This window comes from Agelaius phoeniceus, chromosome 3 (genome assembly GCF_051311805.1).
Source record: "Agelaius phoeniceus isolate bAgePho1 chromosome 3, bAgePho1.hap1, whole genome shotgun sequence".
NCBI classification, from domain to species: domain Eukaryota; kingdom Metazoa; phylum Chordata; class Aves; order Passeriformes; family Icteridae; genus Agelaius; species Agelaius phoeniceus.
In genome coordinates, this window is record NC_135267.1 from 110,767,152 (window position 1) to 110,780,602 (window position 13,451).

The 13,451-nt window shown below is 43.4% G+C and overlaps 1 protein-coding gene across 1 annotated transcript in view; it reads left to right on the top strand.

Moving 5' to 3' along the window:
• The window catches only part of ABHD12 (abhydrolase domain containing 12, lysophospholipase), a 38,010-nt gene that overhangs the window by 20,495 nt on the left and 4,064 nt on the right, over positions 1-13,451 (top strand). The window contains exons 3-7 of the mRNA XM_054629246.2: positions 2,946-3,051; positions 5,180-5,299; positions 8,188-8,218; positions 10,716-10,761; positions 11,945-12,074. Of these exons, the coding sequence (XP_054485221.1) occupies positions 2,946-3,051; positions 5,180-5,299; positions 8,188-8,218; positions 10,716-10,761; positions 11,945-12,074 (433 nt within the window). The remainder of the gene's footprint in view (positions 1-2,945; positions 3,052-5,179; positions 5,300-8,187; positions 8,219-10,715; positions 10,762-11,944; positions 12,075-13,451) is intronic.

Here is a 13,451-nt window from a genome sequence, read left to right on the forward strand (position 1 = left end):
ATAGAGTGACCAAACTGAAGCCAATTTTCAGCCAAAAGAGTTTTTCCTTCAGGAAAACTGTGCAATATGTCACCTGTGTTTTTCTGAGGGGTTCCACACAGTTGCATGAGTAGACAGCAAGCAAGTGAAATTAAACCCAGCAATCTAAATTTGCATTTAAACCTTACTTGTATTTTACAATGAAATTTTGAAAAATATCTTCCTCTCTGTCAAAGCTAGAAGGACCAACTATGGATACATTGTTTTTTACATAACTTGTCTAATTTTGACTGCATGCTTTGCATGTTCTCACACCTTGGACTGTGGTTGCTGTGAAGTGTGCACATGTGCAGGGCAGCTCTTATGCTTTGATTGTCAGAAGTGACAGCCACATAACCTGAACAGTGCAGGCTTCAGTGATTTTGCTTTTACAGAGCTTTGTTAGGTCTCACTGAAGTTCCTGCCTTTGCTCATTGACAAGTGACCAAAATAATTGTCCTGTAGCATGTTCTTGTTGCTGTATTTGCCAGGTTTCCTCAGTATAGTCTACAATGTGTTTGGAGTCAGAACAGAAATTTCTGGGGAAATTGTCCAGAAACCTGCCCTGGAGGTGGATAGTCATGAGCAGCATGGAGAGTGGGAGAAAATGGGCCAGATTTTGAAGGAGCATTCTGCTCTAGTGGTTTTGGAAGCTCACCCCTGAACTAATACAAGACCTTGGTAAAGTGGCAGAATATTTGGAAGAAAATCACCATGGCAGTTCCAAAGAGGGGGAATCTGCTGCAATGTGTTGGGCCCTGGCTGCTGATTATTGGACACTGCTCATTACTGGGCAGCACCCTCAGGGGCAGGGGAAGGAAAGCAGGGCACAAGCACTGTGGCCACTCAAACTGCAGCTGAACCTGTGCCAGGAGCAGTCAGCCCTGCACAGAACAAGAAATCCAATATAAATCAGTTTGTGTAGTGAGTGATGAAGAGGAAGCAGGCCCCTCACAACCAGAGGAAGAGGCAGGGCCAGAGATCATCTCCTGATCCCTACCCCCAGGTGAGCTGTGAGGTGAGTCCCTGGTTACCTGGCTGCTCCAAGGAACCCAAGCCATTTGGGTTCCTGTCCCAGGATGCAGGCATTGGCTGGGGATTGGGAAAAGACCAGGAACTCTCAGCCTCTGGAAGTGGCTCCTGTGAAGCATGAGGGAAAGATATCTTTGCAAGGATGACCTTTGAGTGCACTGAGACAAGTGGGACACCATGGAGCAAGGTATCCAGTACCTGAGAGAATCAGCTGTGCTGGGGGTGATCTGTAGGGGTTCAAAGAAGGAGCAGCTCCTTGTAAACCCAGATGACATCCAGTCCACACAAACCATGTGTTGGGAGCACACCAGGGTCATGTGTCAGCTCACTGGTGCTGATGTTGAGGAAAAGAGGAGACCAAAAAGTGGACAATTTGTTTCCCAAGCTCCTACTGTATGAAGAACCCATCTCCTCCCTGGTATGGGCCTGAGTCTCATCTGTGAAAAGACTATCCAAGAAATTAAAAGTTTAAATTAAAGAAGAAATTTAAGAGGACCAAATTAAAGAGGACCACCAGCAATTCAAGGAGGAAATGTCCCATGTTCCAGACCAGAGTCTCTGCTGTTGGGAGCAGGCACTTCCCTGCCTGGGAGAGAGGTTTCACACTTGAGGCACGCTGTGGTTTGACCTGCCATGGTGGTAAAATATCAGTGATGCCACCATAATGCAATTTTCTTCATTCCTTCAGGACCAGAATTCAGGCCACAGTTTGCCTTTAGCTGGAGAGGTGTACATCTGGAATTGACTGCCCCAGGGGTGAAAACACAGTCTCACTGTTTGGAGTGATCATGGACTGATCCAGACTGCCCTGGAAAAGGATGAGGTTCCAGAACACTTGCAGTGCATTGATGACTTTTGGGTGATCATTTGGGACAGTACAGCAGAGGAAGTTTTTGACAAAAGGGAGCAGATAATCCAGATCCTCCTGAAGGCCAGCTTTACCACAAAACAAAGTAAGGTCAGGGGACCTGCCCAGGAAATTCAGTTTTTAGGAGGTAAAGTGGACATCATCAGATTGGAGGTGGTCAACAGAATAGCAGCCATGTTCCCACCAACCAGCAAGAAGGAAACACAGCTTTCCTAGGAGCTCTGGGTTTTTGGGAGATGTAGATCCCAGAGGACAGCCAGACTCTAAGCTCTCTCTGTCTTGTGACATGGAAGAAGAAGGGTTCCAAGTGGGGCCCTGAACAAGAGCAAGTCTTTGAACAGATCAAACAGGAGACTGCCCATGAAGTAGCTCAAATCCCATATGCTTTGGCATGACAGCAGACACTTGCACAGATAAAGATTTGCAGTCTGAGGGCCCACATCTGTCCAGTTAACATTGGCTGTTGTCTGCATTGGTTTTTATGTCTGTGTGAAGTTTAAGAGTTTTTGAGAGGGCAAGTGAAGTGAGATTTGGCTGTCACCATTAGCAGTATTTCTTTTTGTGTCAATAGCACAAAAGCTTTGATGTGTTAATTGCTGTAGCACTAAATCTCAAGGAGACAGATTCCTTCCTGGTTCTGCTGTAGTGGAGCTCCATTTTATGGGAAAAGACTGAATCCAAATCAGCTAACCCATGCCACTGATGCAGCAGAGATCTATAAAGCAGACTGCACAGAGATGGTTAAATGTTTGTCAAAGGAAGCTTTGTCTTCCCCACCTTCTCTTAATTTTAGCCTGTTCCCTGTTTTTTTGGTGGTTGCCTGTGTCTTCTTACCTTGCTCTCTTTGCTGTTCATGTTTTAAATCACAGCTGTAGCAAATTCATCCTTTTACACAAAAAGGTCTTCCCAGCACAGCAGACCAGCTAATACAACCCTCCAGTGCTTTGGTTAAGCAGTTTTGTGAGAAAATAAATTAAAATTAAAATGATTCTTTTTATTTTTTTTCCTTTCTCTCTTTTCATTTCAGTGAGGGTCCCATATTTCATTGACTTGAAAAGACCACAGGATCAAGGTTTAAACCACACCTGTAATTATTATTTGCAGCCAGAGGAGGATGTAACCATTGGAGTCTGGTAAGGAATCCAGTTCTGTGCAGTATGTGCCATGCATCTTTATCCTTCTCTTTGTTCTAGATGTTGCCTATTCAGTCTTTTTGCTGTGCATGCTCTCATTTGTGGATGTTTGTATTTTCCTCTGCCAAGTGACCGAGTTCATGTTGAAAAGTATGCAAATCTCTGGGGCTCATCTGAGCTAGGATCAGTAATGCACAAAACACAGTCAGACAACCTGTGCATTCAGAGAAACATCAAAATTTGGAATTATAAAGGTTACAGGTCTGCATCACTACAAAGATCCTGCCTCCAGATCAGACCAGACCCATGGAGTTAGATGTTTTGTCATTCAACTCTGATTCGTGTTTTGTTTTGCAAAATACATGTGGGGGAAGATAGGAAAACAGATCAAAGTGTTCAGAGTGGGAGGAAGAAAATTCTGTTCATAAAACATATGTAAGATTGGGAGAGTGGGTGAAAACAGAACACACAGTTTACACTCTTCACAAAACAAGTGACAGTGTCAGAGCTCATTTGTCATTTCTTTCTCTCAGTGATGATTTTCTGGTCCCAGGTAAGGACAATTCATTTTAGCTCCTTGTTACCCTGGATTGTGTCAGGTATGGAGGGAAGGGGGTGTTCCCTTAATACAGACAGTGATGTTCAGTCTGTGAAGTGCAGGATTTGGGGTTTTCAGTTGTGTGTGTAACTTAGATGGGTCCTTCAATGCAGTAGAGATTTTCTCTTCACTGGGTGCATAACCTTTAAATGGGATAGAGATATTCTTATCAATGTCATTAGGACATTTTCTTTCCTTTAAGTAAATTTTAGTGAAAGATATGTTTAGAAACTTGAAAACTTCAGTCTTTCCAAGATAGGCTGATAAATAGTGGTTTGATTCTTCACTAGCACAATTAAAATTCTACCTGTTAAGCTGTTAAATAAGTTTTTATTGCAGTCTTGAGATTTCTATTTTGTTTCTCTTGCAAGTGTACTGTCTATCTTTGCTAAAACAGAACTTCCAGCTTGTGGTGGCAATTCAGAGGCTGTCATTTATCTGGATATTTATGGAAGATTTTCACAAAAGTTTGGAGCCTTGCTTTTAAAAGCCAGTGCAAAGTCTTGTGTTTGGTACATTTGTGAAACAAAGTCCTCACAGAACAGTTGAATTTTTGAGTCTCACAGTTACTGAGGCTTTTTGCCTCTTCAAGAGCTTGGTGTGTGCTGGCTGCATGCAAGCAAATTGACTTTTTACATAGTTTTCCCCTGTGTGCTCTGAGCTGTACATTTGGGGAGGATTGCTGTGGTAGGTGCAAGCTTGTCTGCCTTTCAGGTAAAAAGCCATGTGAGTGCCTAAATTACTTCTGATGGCTCTAAGCCAGCCCCCTTCTCAACAACTCAGATGGCTGTGGGCATGTCCTTGCTTTGTGTCTGTATTTTAATTATCCACTTTAATTACCTGCCTTCTGTTCAGTCTGTCATTCCTCTTACTGTTCCACCAGTGTTGAATTCTTTCTCACAGGCCACATAGGTACATTATCTGCAGAAGAAGTGCTGCGAGTTAAAAATTCCTGCCTCTTGTAGATTGTAACTTTTGCAGCTAAAATGTTACACCTTCAAGAACCTTGTGCCTGAAAACAAAACATTTTATCTTCTCCTCAGAGCCCGGGCTCCTCCTTTTCCTCAGATTGGCTGTAAAGTCAGATATGCCTCTTAATCACTGAACGTTCTTTCCAAGCCCAACTGGCTTTGATTACTCTGTACATCTGCTGACCTAGCAGTGAATCTTGTTTATGGCATATAAGTTATGTTAATTGAAGTAATTAAGTGCCATAAAAGCTGAGGAACTGTGATTATTTTGCCAGAGCAGCAGGAAGTTCAGTAATTGTGCCTTTGAAGTTTGATGCCTTGCACAGACAGCTCTACATCTTGAAGGCAGTGGTGATGGAGGTGAAAATGTAGAAATAAGTGTAGCCACTGCCTTTTCAATTTGACCATTTCTCAGCTGATCAGGACAGTTTTATAAACAGTGTGTGTGAGGTATGCAATCCTGAGTGAAGGAGTTGAACAGAAAATCTCAGAGTTCAAGTGGCAGACACTTGAGTGTTGAGGAGCAGCAGGACAGGGCAGATTTCCCTTCTGTTCACAGGCACACAGTCCCTGCAGCCTTATGGAAGAATGCCCGAGGGAAGGACCAGCCATGGTTTGAAGAGGCTTTGGGCTCCAGCCACCCTGTAATCCTTTACCTGCACGGCAATGCAGGGACAAGGTGAGGCACAAAACACTGAAGGCTCTGTTTCAGGAGGTGTTTTCCTGGCTTGTCACAGCTTCAGCACCTTCAGAAAGACAAGAAAAACTCCTTAGGGGCTGTAGTGACAGGACAAGGATGATGGTTTTAAACTACAAGAGGGTTGGTTTAGATCAGAGACAGGGCAGAAGTTGCTCACAGTGAGGGTGGTGGTCAAACACTGGAACAGGTTGTCCAGAGAGGTGGCAGAGGCCATGGAAACATTCAAGGTCAGGCTGGATGGAGATCTGAGCAAACTGATCTGGTTGAAGATGTCCCTGCTCGTTGCAGGGGATTTGGAACTAGATGGCCTTTGGAGGTCTCTTCCAGCCCAAACTATTCTATAATTAAAACCAAAATAAAAGCTAAAATTAATTTGGTGCTTCTCCTTTTTAAAAGAAGGCACATACATTTTATGGAATGATCCCTCTCCATTATTGAATGTGGAAATGGATTTATTGCAGTTATCAGAGATATCAGATATTATAAATTACCTTGTATCCTTTGCTGGAAGCCAGGAGGGTGTGACCTTTCCTGAATCAGGAGTTGGGAAGTACTTATTTTCTGTATAGTAATGAAATTTTCTGAATTGAGACAGGGGATGGTATTAGTGCTTCTGTATATGTGGCTCACAGACATTAAATAAACCTTCCAGTTCCTTTTGTGAGTTTATTTTAGTAATTAACACATTCTGAGGAAGGAAAATCAGAAGGAAAGAGGAAGGTTATGTGCTGATCTTGTTTCATTATTGCATCTGTCCAGGACATTTGTCTGGACCAGGAGAGCTTCTAAAACTTGTAATTTTATAGTTGACTGTTTATTGGCTAAAGTAGTAGATCAGTTCTCTGTACTTTGTTGCTGGATGATAAAAACCATTAATGCAGTGTGAAGATATTTCTCAGGATCATGTTCTTCTGCCACCTCTCCACATGTTACAGTGCTTTTGTTTGTTTCTTAGAACGTGGTCTTTTCTCCTAAAAATATGCATTTTACAAAAGAGTATCAATCCCCTGCTGGATTTTGAGTGCCAGTTCTTGGGATGTTTTTTCTTGGTTGCATCTTCTTTTGAAGCTGATGTCTGCCCATAGATACTTTGCAAGAGCAGCAGCATTGCAGGAAAACAAATTCCATGATGTAAAGTAAAGAAACAGTTTTAGCTGTGCTGGTAGTGAAGGTTTGCTAACCTCTACATCACAGGAACATTTTTCACACCAATTCTTGTCTCAGCACTGTGCTTTTCTTGGTACAAGGGCACAGTGTGGAAGGTGTGTGCTGCAACCCAGGAAATGCATGAACAGATGGGTTTTTTGCAAACTGCCCTTGCTTTCTTGTGCTGATGCATTGCAAAGTTTAATCAAATTGTTGCATTGTTTTTCAAACACTTCTTCACTTCTTTTTTTTTTTATTTTTTGCCTTGATTGGGTGTAGCAAATGATACGAAGGGAAGCTTAAGGGAAACTTCCTGCAGCTTAATGGTGGCTGTTTGGGGCCAGTATCTGCTTTTTGTGTATTGATTAGATTTCCTTCTCAGCTCCCCCAAGTGCTGCTGGGATGAAGGACTGAGCTAGGGATCAGTTGCATATTTCCCATTTCACTCTGTGCTCTGGAGGAGCTGGAGGTGTCTTGGCTTTGTCATTTCAGATTCAATGTGTGTTGCTGTATGTTTATTTTCTGTGCTGCACATTCAGTTGCTTGTCCCAGGGCTGCTTTACTGCTGCAGGCTGCATTAACCAGGAGTGAAATACACTGCCTTGACTTCCTGGTTTGGCTTGAGTGATCTGGGGCTGAGGCAAAAATGTTGTGTACTCAATCCCCTTAGAAAATAGAAAATCCCCTCGGTAACACTTCAAGGAAAGCATGAAAAAGCACAAAGGTGTGCATGTGAAAGGTGACTTCTCAAGCAAGTGGATCATCATCTTCAGGCTTGTATTATTCAAAATGTCTTACAAGCAACCCCTTGCATTTTGCCCTGAGTGTTTTTGACTGGATTAGGTGTTTTCAAGCATGGTTGGAGCTGACAGCTTTTGGTAGGTAGGCAAGTGCATGTGTTCTTAGAGGGACATCTGGCATTTTGGTTTAGAGGCTACACTGACCAAGCCAGTCATAGTATGAAATTTCTAGAGTTTTCATAAGTGCAAGAGTACATTTACTATAATACCAATACTAGACTGAAGTTTGAGTATGGGTTAGCCATGTCATGTTGTGCATGTATTTTAAGGTATGTAATGGCACACTCATATTCCTTTCTGTTGTCTAGGTTTCAGTTTATATTTATAAATAAAAGCAGATTCTTCCCCTGGACTTTACAGTTTTCAGTTCTGCTTTTCTCTGCTCACGTTTTTGCACATGTCCTTTCTTTGCCTGTGCTTGGAGCCAGGTGAGGAAATCTAAGGGCCACCTGCTTGGCTTAATGTCATTATTTCTGCTGGGAGCATCAAAGTTTTGAGAGGCAGGGCTACTGACTGGGGCAGCACTTGTGGCAGGAGATCAGGGTAGGCAGAGCAAAAAGGGACAGGCTGTTCTGGATGTATTACAGGCTTTGGAAAAGGCAGACAGCAGGGTGGGTTGAAAAGTTCATTTTTACCTGCTGTGAGGCAAGATCTAAGTGGAGAAGTTGACTTCAAAATTGGGTCCTGCATAGCTCAGCAAAGCCTGGCTGTCTCCTTGAAGCCTGTGACAAAGCATTTATGGTGTTTCTTATGTTTGGCATGTTTTTGTTAGATTACCTAAGGCAATTGGGAAGTGTGTTTCTGGAAACTTAAATGTGGTTAGTTTGGGGTTTTTTTAATGTGTTTGGTTTTTTTTGTTTGGTTGTTTAATGTTTTTCTTTTTTTTTCTTTCCTTTTTTCTTCATCTATGGCTCTTGCCAGAGGAGGGGATCACCGGGTGGAGCTTTACAAGGTAAGAGGCTGCCTTGTAAAAGGAGATTGTCCAAACAGCTGCATTGAAAACAGCTTTCCAAAGAGCTTGGGGAATGGGTGACAGCTGCATTAACACCTCAGGTGTGCACAGAGCTGAGGAGACTGCTCAAACAGCCCCACTGCCACAGCCCTTGGGGCTCTCAGGGTCCTTCCAAGAGGAAGCCTGTAAGGGAAAAGGCTCTGTAAGCTGTGAGCAAGCACACTTCTCCCATCTTCAAAGATCTTTGAAAGGTCTTTCATTTGCTGTTGTTAACTGCCAGCCCCAGCTGGGCTAACCAAGACAGTTTCTGGGAAAAATCAAGAGTATTATTTAATTACAGCCCCAATTTAATTGATTAGTGTACTAATTTAAGGTACCATTTAAGAGCATTGAGCCTGGATTTCCCCTTTCCTCAAGGCACAGTGCATTTGTATGAGTGGTGCCATCTCAAGTGCAGAAGGTTTTGTAGAAAACCCAATGAATTCCCCAGGTGTAGCACTATGGTGTGAGTTATATGAGAACACAGCTGCTTTGAGTGTTTTGTTTAATGATTTTTGGGGTAATTTACTTTATTAAACTCTCTTTTGGCTGAAATTCCCACCCACAGTTTCTTGGTCTCATATCACATGTTTCTAAGAGAGACATAATTGTTTTTGCTGGCTCATTTCAGAGAGGTCTGAGTCTGTTCTTCTCTTTATTTGTGTCAATGTTGGCACTCATAAAGCTTTATTGCAATTCAATGCAAGATCCCCTGCTGCAAAATCTTTTAAATTCAGATTGCTTAGAAAATAGTGTTTAGAAACCCCAAGAAGGCAGGTGATACTTCATTTCCTTTGAGAAATAAAAAAAAAAAAAAAGATTAGCTAATTTGCAGAAAATTGGTTGAGGAGACTGTCATGTATGATTTATTTTGTCATTTTTCTTGGAACCAGCCTGTGCTGTGATGCATTTTGTGCTGGCCAAGACAGGCAGAGGAGTTGTTTTTGATTTTGATGGACAAGAGTAGGAGTACTTCAGAATATACAGACTTGGTGTGTTTCTGTGTACATATACAGAGAACACAGTTTACCAAACCCCCAGGTTTCTGTTCCTGAGTCTGGTATTCTTTGCTTCTGAGAACATCCAGACAAGCTGCTTAGTTTGCCTTTTGCAGTCAGTGAACACACACATGGGCTTAGCAGAATCACTCCAGAAACTCCAGGTTTGTGTTTATTCCAGCAGAATGAACCAGTTTGGGATGCTGTCCTTTTTGCTGGTGCTTTGAATAGGCCTTCAATGCAGCCAACACATAAAACATGTATAGAAGACAGGTGAACTCTCAACAGATTAAATAATTTTTAATGGCCTGGAAAAGGTGAGATTGTATATGATATCTTAGCTGTAAAATCACATTGTAAAGCTAAAAACCAAACTTTTCAGGAAGAAACTTCATCCTCTGCATGTCTAGTCAGAGAATTCAATGTGTGAGTGAACTTATAAAAATGTCATATAGTGATTCCATTGGAAACAGCTGTCCTGGAGGATCTAATTTGTCTGGTGGGACAATGGAAGTGTTCTCTCCCTTTCCAGTCAGTTGTCATTGTGAGCTCCACTTGATACTGTGTGCCTCAAAGTGGTTGTGAAATGTTTAATTGTTCATAAATCTACCCAATACATGTAATCTCTTAAAACTGTGCTCTAAGTAATGCTCACTTGACAGGTGTAATTTCATTTGTGGACTACAACTAATTTCATTTGTAGACTACAATAGTCCCAGTACCACTAGAAAGGGTGTTGGTTTTATATTTCCTCTTTAGAGTATAGAGTAATACTAATGTTGCTTTTTTTAAAAATCATGTATCATACATAGACCAAAAGAGAAACATTTTAATAATTTTGTAACTTTCTGTTGATTTTTTTTTTTGTCTGCCACAGAGCTTTTAGGTTCATATCAAGCAATGGTAGCTTGGAATGCTTGTATTGTTTTTACCAAGGCACTTTTTCCAAGCAAGTTGGTCTAACATTGAATGGTTTTACTTACTTTTAACAGATTTTGTTAGGATTACCATTGGCTATAACATGAATATTTATAATAGAGCAACAGCACATTTTTGTGCTATACATTTAAGCCTTCTGCCACAGGCTCCTGTACGTTATTCTTACTTTTATGCCAATTTGAGTAATGTAATTGAAACAGTTGTACTCCTTCACTGGAAAACATGAAAGTCTTTGTAGGGGAAACAGTAGGATATTTGCAGATCTTAAGGTCAAAGCTGTTAAAGGAATAATCAACATCTTAGGTAGCCTGATATGAGGTCCAGGAAACAAACAGAGTAAAACCAGTGGGCTGAGATTAGTGTTTGGAAAGCTCTGTGCATGCTACCTTGAAAAGCTGTAAATGGACCATTTAGCATGTCAGTAATTTTATAAAATGAATACCTGCACCTTGTCCTGATGCAGGAGCATGGCTGGTGTGCAAGACTCTGTAATGGGCTCTGAGTGTTTCTCTGCCTTGCAGGTCCTCAGCTCCCTGGGGTACCACGTGGTGACGTTTGACTATCGAGGTATGTGGGCTGCTTCTGCCAACCCTTGCTGCCAGCTCATTAGCTGTGCTTATTGCTTCTCTTTTTTCCCTTCATGGCTATTTAGAGAATTTCCAGAAATTTCCTTTTGCTGATGTCCAGCTGGGTGGGCTGTGGCTCCTGTCTGTCCTCATGCACAGGGCTTGTTGGTTTGGGAGCTGAGGAGCAGAGAGTGAGCCAGGCTGTCACAGCATCCACTTCAGGCACTCCCCAGGTGCACACATGAGAGCTGGGGGCTTGCCTAGGTGCAATCCTTCTGGATAAGATCTAGTTGACTTTCCTGAGGTCACACAGGGAACTGAACTTGCACTTACTTCCTTCTAAAAGCTCATAGGTGAGATAAGACAGAGTAAATGATTTGCTAACAATACTTGGCAGAAGCCACGACTGCTTTGCACCTCTGCACCAGCAGTCAGGCATCTGCTGCTCCTTTTTAACCTTCTTAGTATTTAAGCCATGGCTGCAGTGTAATGCCACTGCAGATACCAGAAAGAAATTAATCCATTGCATTTTTATCAAGAAGACACCTGGGAGAAGTTTATTTGTAGGAGCTTGCCCTGTTTTTCAGTCCTGCTGGCAGCTGCTTCTCTGGCTGCTTATTGGGAATCAGAAAGGATGTGGGGGGCTGGCTGCTAAGGGCATACAACGTGTGGATGTGCTGCAATGGTGATGGAGCCAGAACAGTCAGGAGGATGGAAAGTTGCTGGAGGGCACTGATTGAACAGCACAGACAAACTGACAAACTGATGTTGGAACAGCTCAGTGAGGCACGGTTGGGTTTTGGCCGTAAGCATCCAATCCTGTGCTGTCAGAGACTGCACTTAAAAATTGGTGACATGCATGGAGAAGCAGGGAAGGTTTGGGAGCTGAGCTGTTGCAGGTGGGTACGTGCAAGAATGCTGTTGTAGCAGTGTTTGAGATCCAGTCTTTGGTTTTGTTGTTGACTAAATCCACAAAACCTCCTTGGCAGACAGCAGTCACCTGGATTAAATGACTGTGAGTCAACCAGAGCTTTCAGCCCCAAATTGTAGAGGTGCACAGTGATGTGAACAGCAAGTACCCATGTCCCAGGCCCCTTTGCAGTTGCAGATGGGCTGCATGGGAGGAGCTGGCTGGTTCTGCTGAGCAGTTTGAGCGATTCTCAGCAGGACTCTTTGTGTTCCAGGCTGGGGTGACTCAATAGGCAGCCCTTCAGAGAGGGGAATGACCTACGACGCCCTTCATGTCTTCGACTGGATAAAAGCCCGGAGCGGAGACAACCCCGTCTATATTTGGGGACACTCCCTGGGCACAGGGTAAGCATCTAATCTTAGTGGCACTTCTAAAGAAGCAGCTTCTAAAGAACATTAAGCACTGACCTTGGATGAAGGTGCTGTTTTGCAATAATCCCTGGGCTGGCTTGGCTTGGCATCTGTGGCATAATTTCTGGAGGGTGGCTTCCCCCTTTGCACTGTACAGAGTGAGAAGGACTACAGTGAATGACTGCAGCAATGGATCTTGAACCTTCATTGTCCACAGGGTTCACACTAGAAAGACACTTAGAATAATAGATTGCAGATTGTCTTTCAGAGCAGAGCATCAGACTTGTCTGATATTCTGAAAGTGTCTCTGACCAGCCACGCCTGTGTGTGCCTTGTTCTTTCAAAAGGTTTTCCTCCTGTCCTGATGAACATGCTGTGTGTAATCAGTGCTTGGGCAGATGCTTGCATGACTATGCTCCTGGCCACTTCTGACATTTGCATGACCATGGCACAGGGAAGTTCAAGGTGTCAAGTGCCTTTGCCTTCATGCTTTTAACTTTAATTTCCTGCATCCTCCCTTTCCATGGTTGTCTGGAGGCAAGTCATGTTCAGCACCACACGCTCTTACCCTTGTGATTGTGGAGGAGCAGAGGGCAAACACAAGAGTTACCTTTGAGTTGAGCTGTGTACAGATAAACTGTGAGACCACAAAGGCTTTGAAACACATGCTGGGACAGGGAGGTATTTCAGGGAAGTGGCTCTTCATTGCTCTGACACTAAACACCTTGCTTGGTTTGACAGAAGACAAAGACTTTTTCTTGGCTCGTCCTCTATATTTTTTGTGCTGTTCAGAATCCCTTTCTGGGTCAGAGCATGATTGTGGTGTTTCCCAGCACTGCAATCAGAGTGTCCTGAGACTGGTCCCCAGCTGAGTTCTCTAGTGACCACAGCCAGTCTGGAGTTCAAGGTTTGTGAAATGCTCTGTGCTTGGAGAACTTGGCAACTTTGGAAATATCCCTGTCCCATTAGGGTGATGTGTACGAGACACCTTGCTGCTTTCTGTCCCAGTTAGGGAAGCTCCTTGCAGTGTAGCCCTGGGATGCTGCACTCCAGCTGCCTGGAACACAGCACCCCTCTGCCTACTCCCCTGCACTCCCCTCTTGCTTGCTCAGCCCTTGTGGTCTGGAGGAAGGAGGCTGTGTCACCCTGCTGTGGATGTGCTGAGAGCCGCCTGAAAGGAGGCTGTCCAAGGGGCTGCCTGGTCTGTTTCTTCCTTGCACTTGTTCACTTAAACACAGGCCCCTGATGTCACTTGGGGCAGTTGGGTATGTGAGGACACAGGTCACTGTGGGCCAGCTGCCAGACCTTGAGCAGTGTGCAGGATCGACCTTGTGGCTGTGGAGTTGTAGGGAATTCACAGGGATCCCCCAG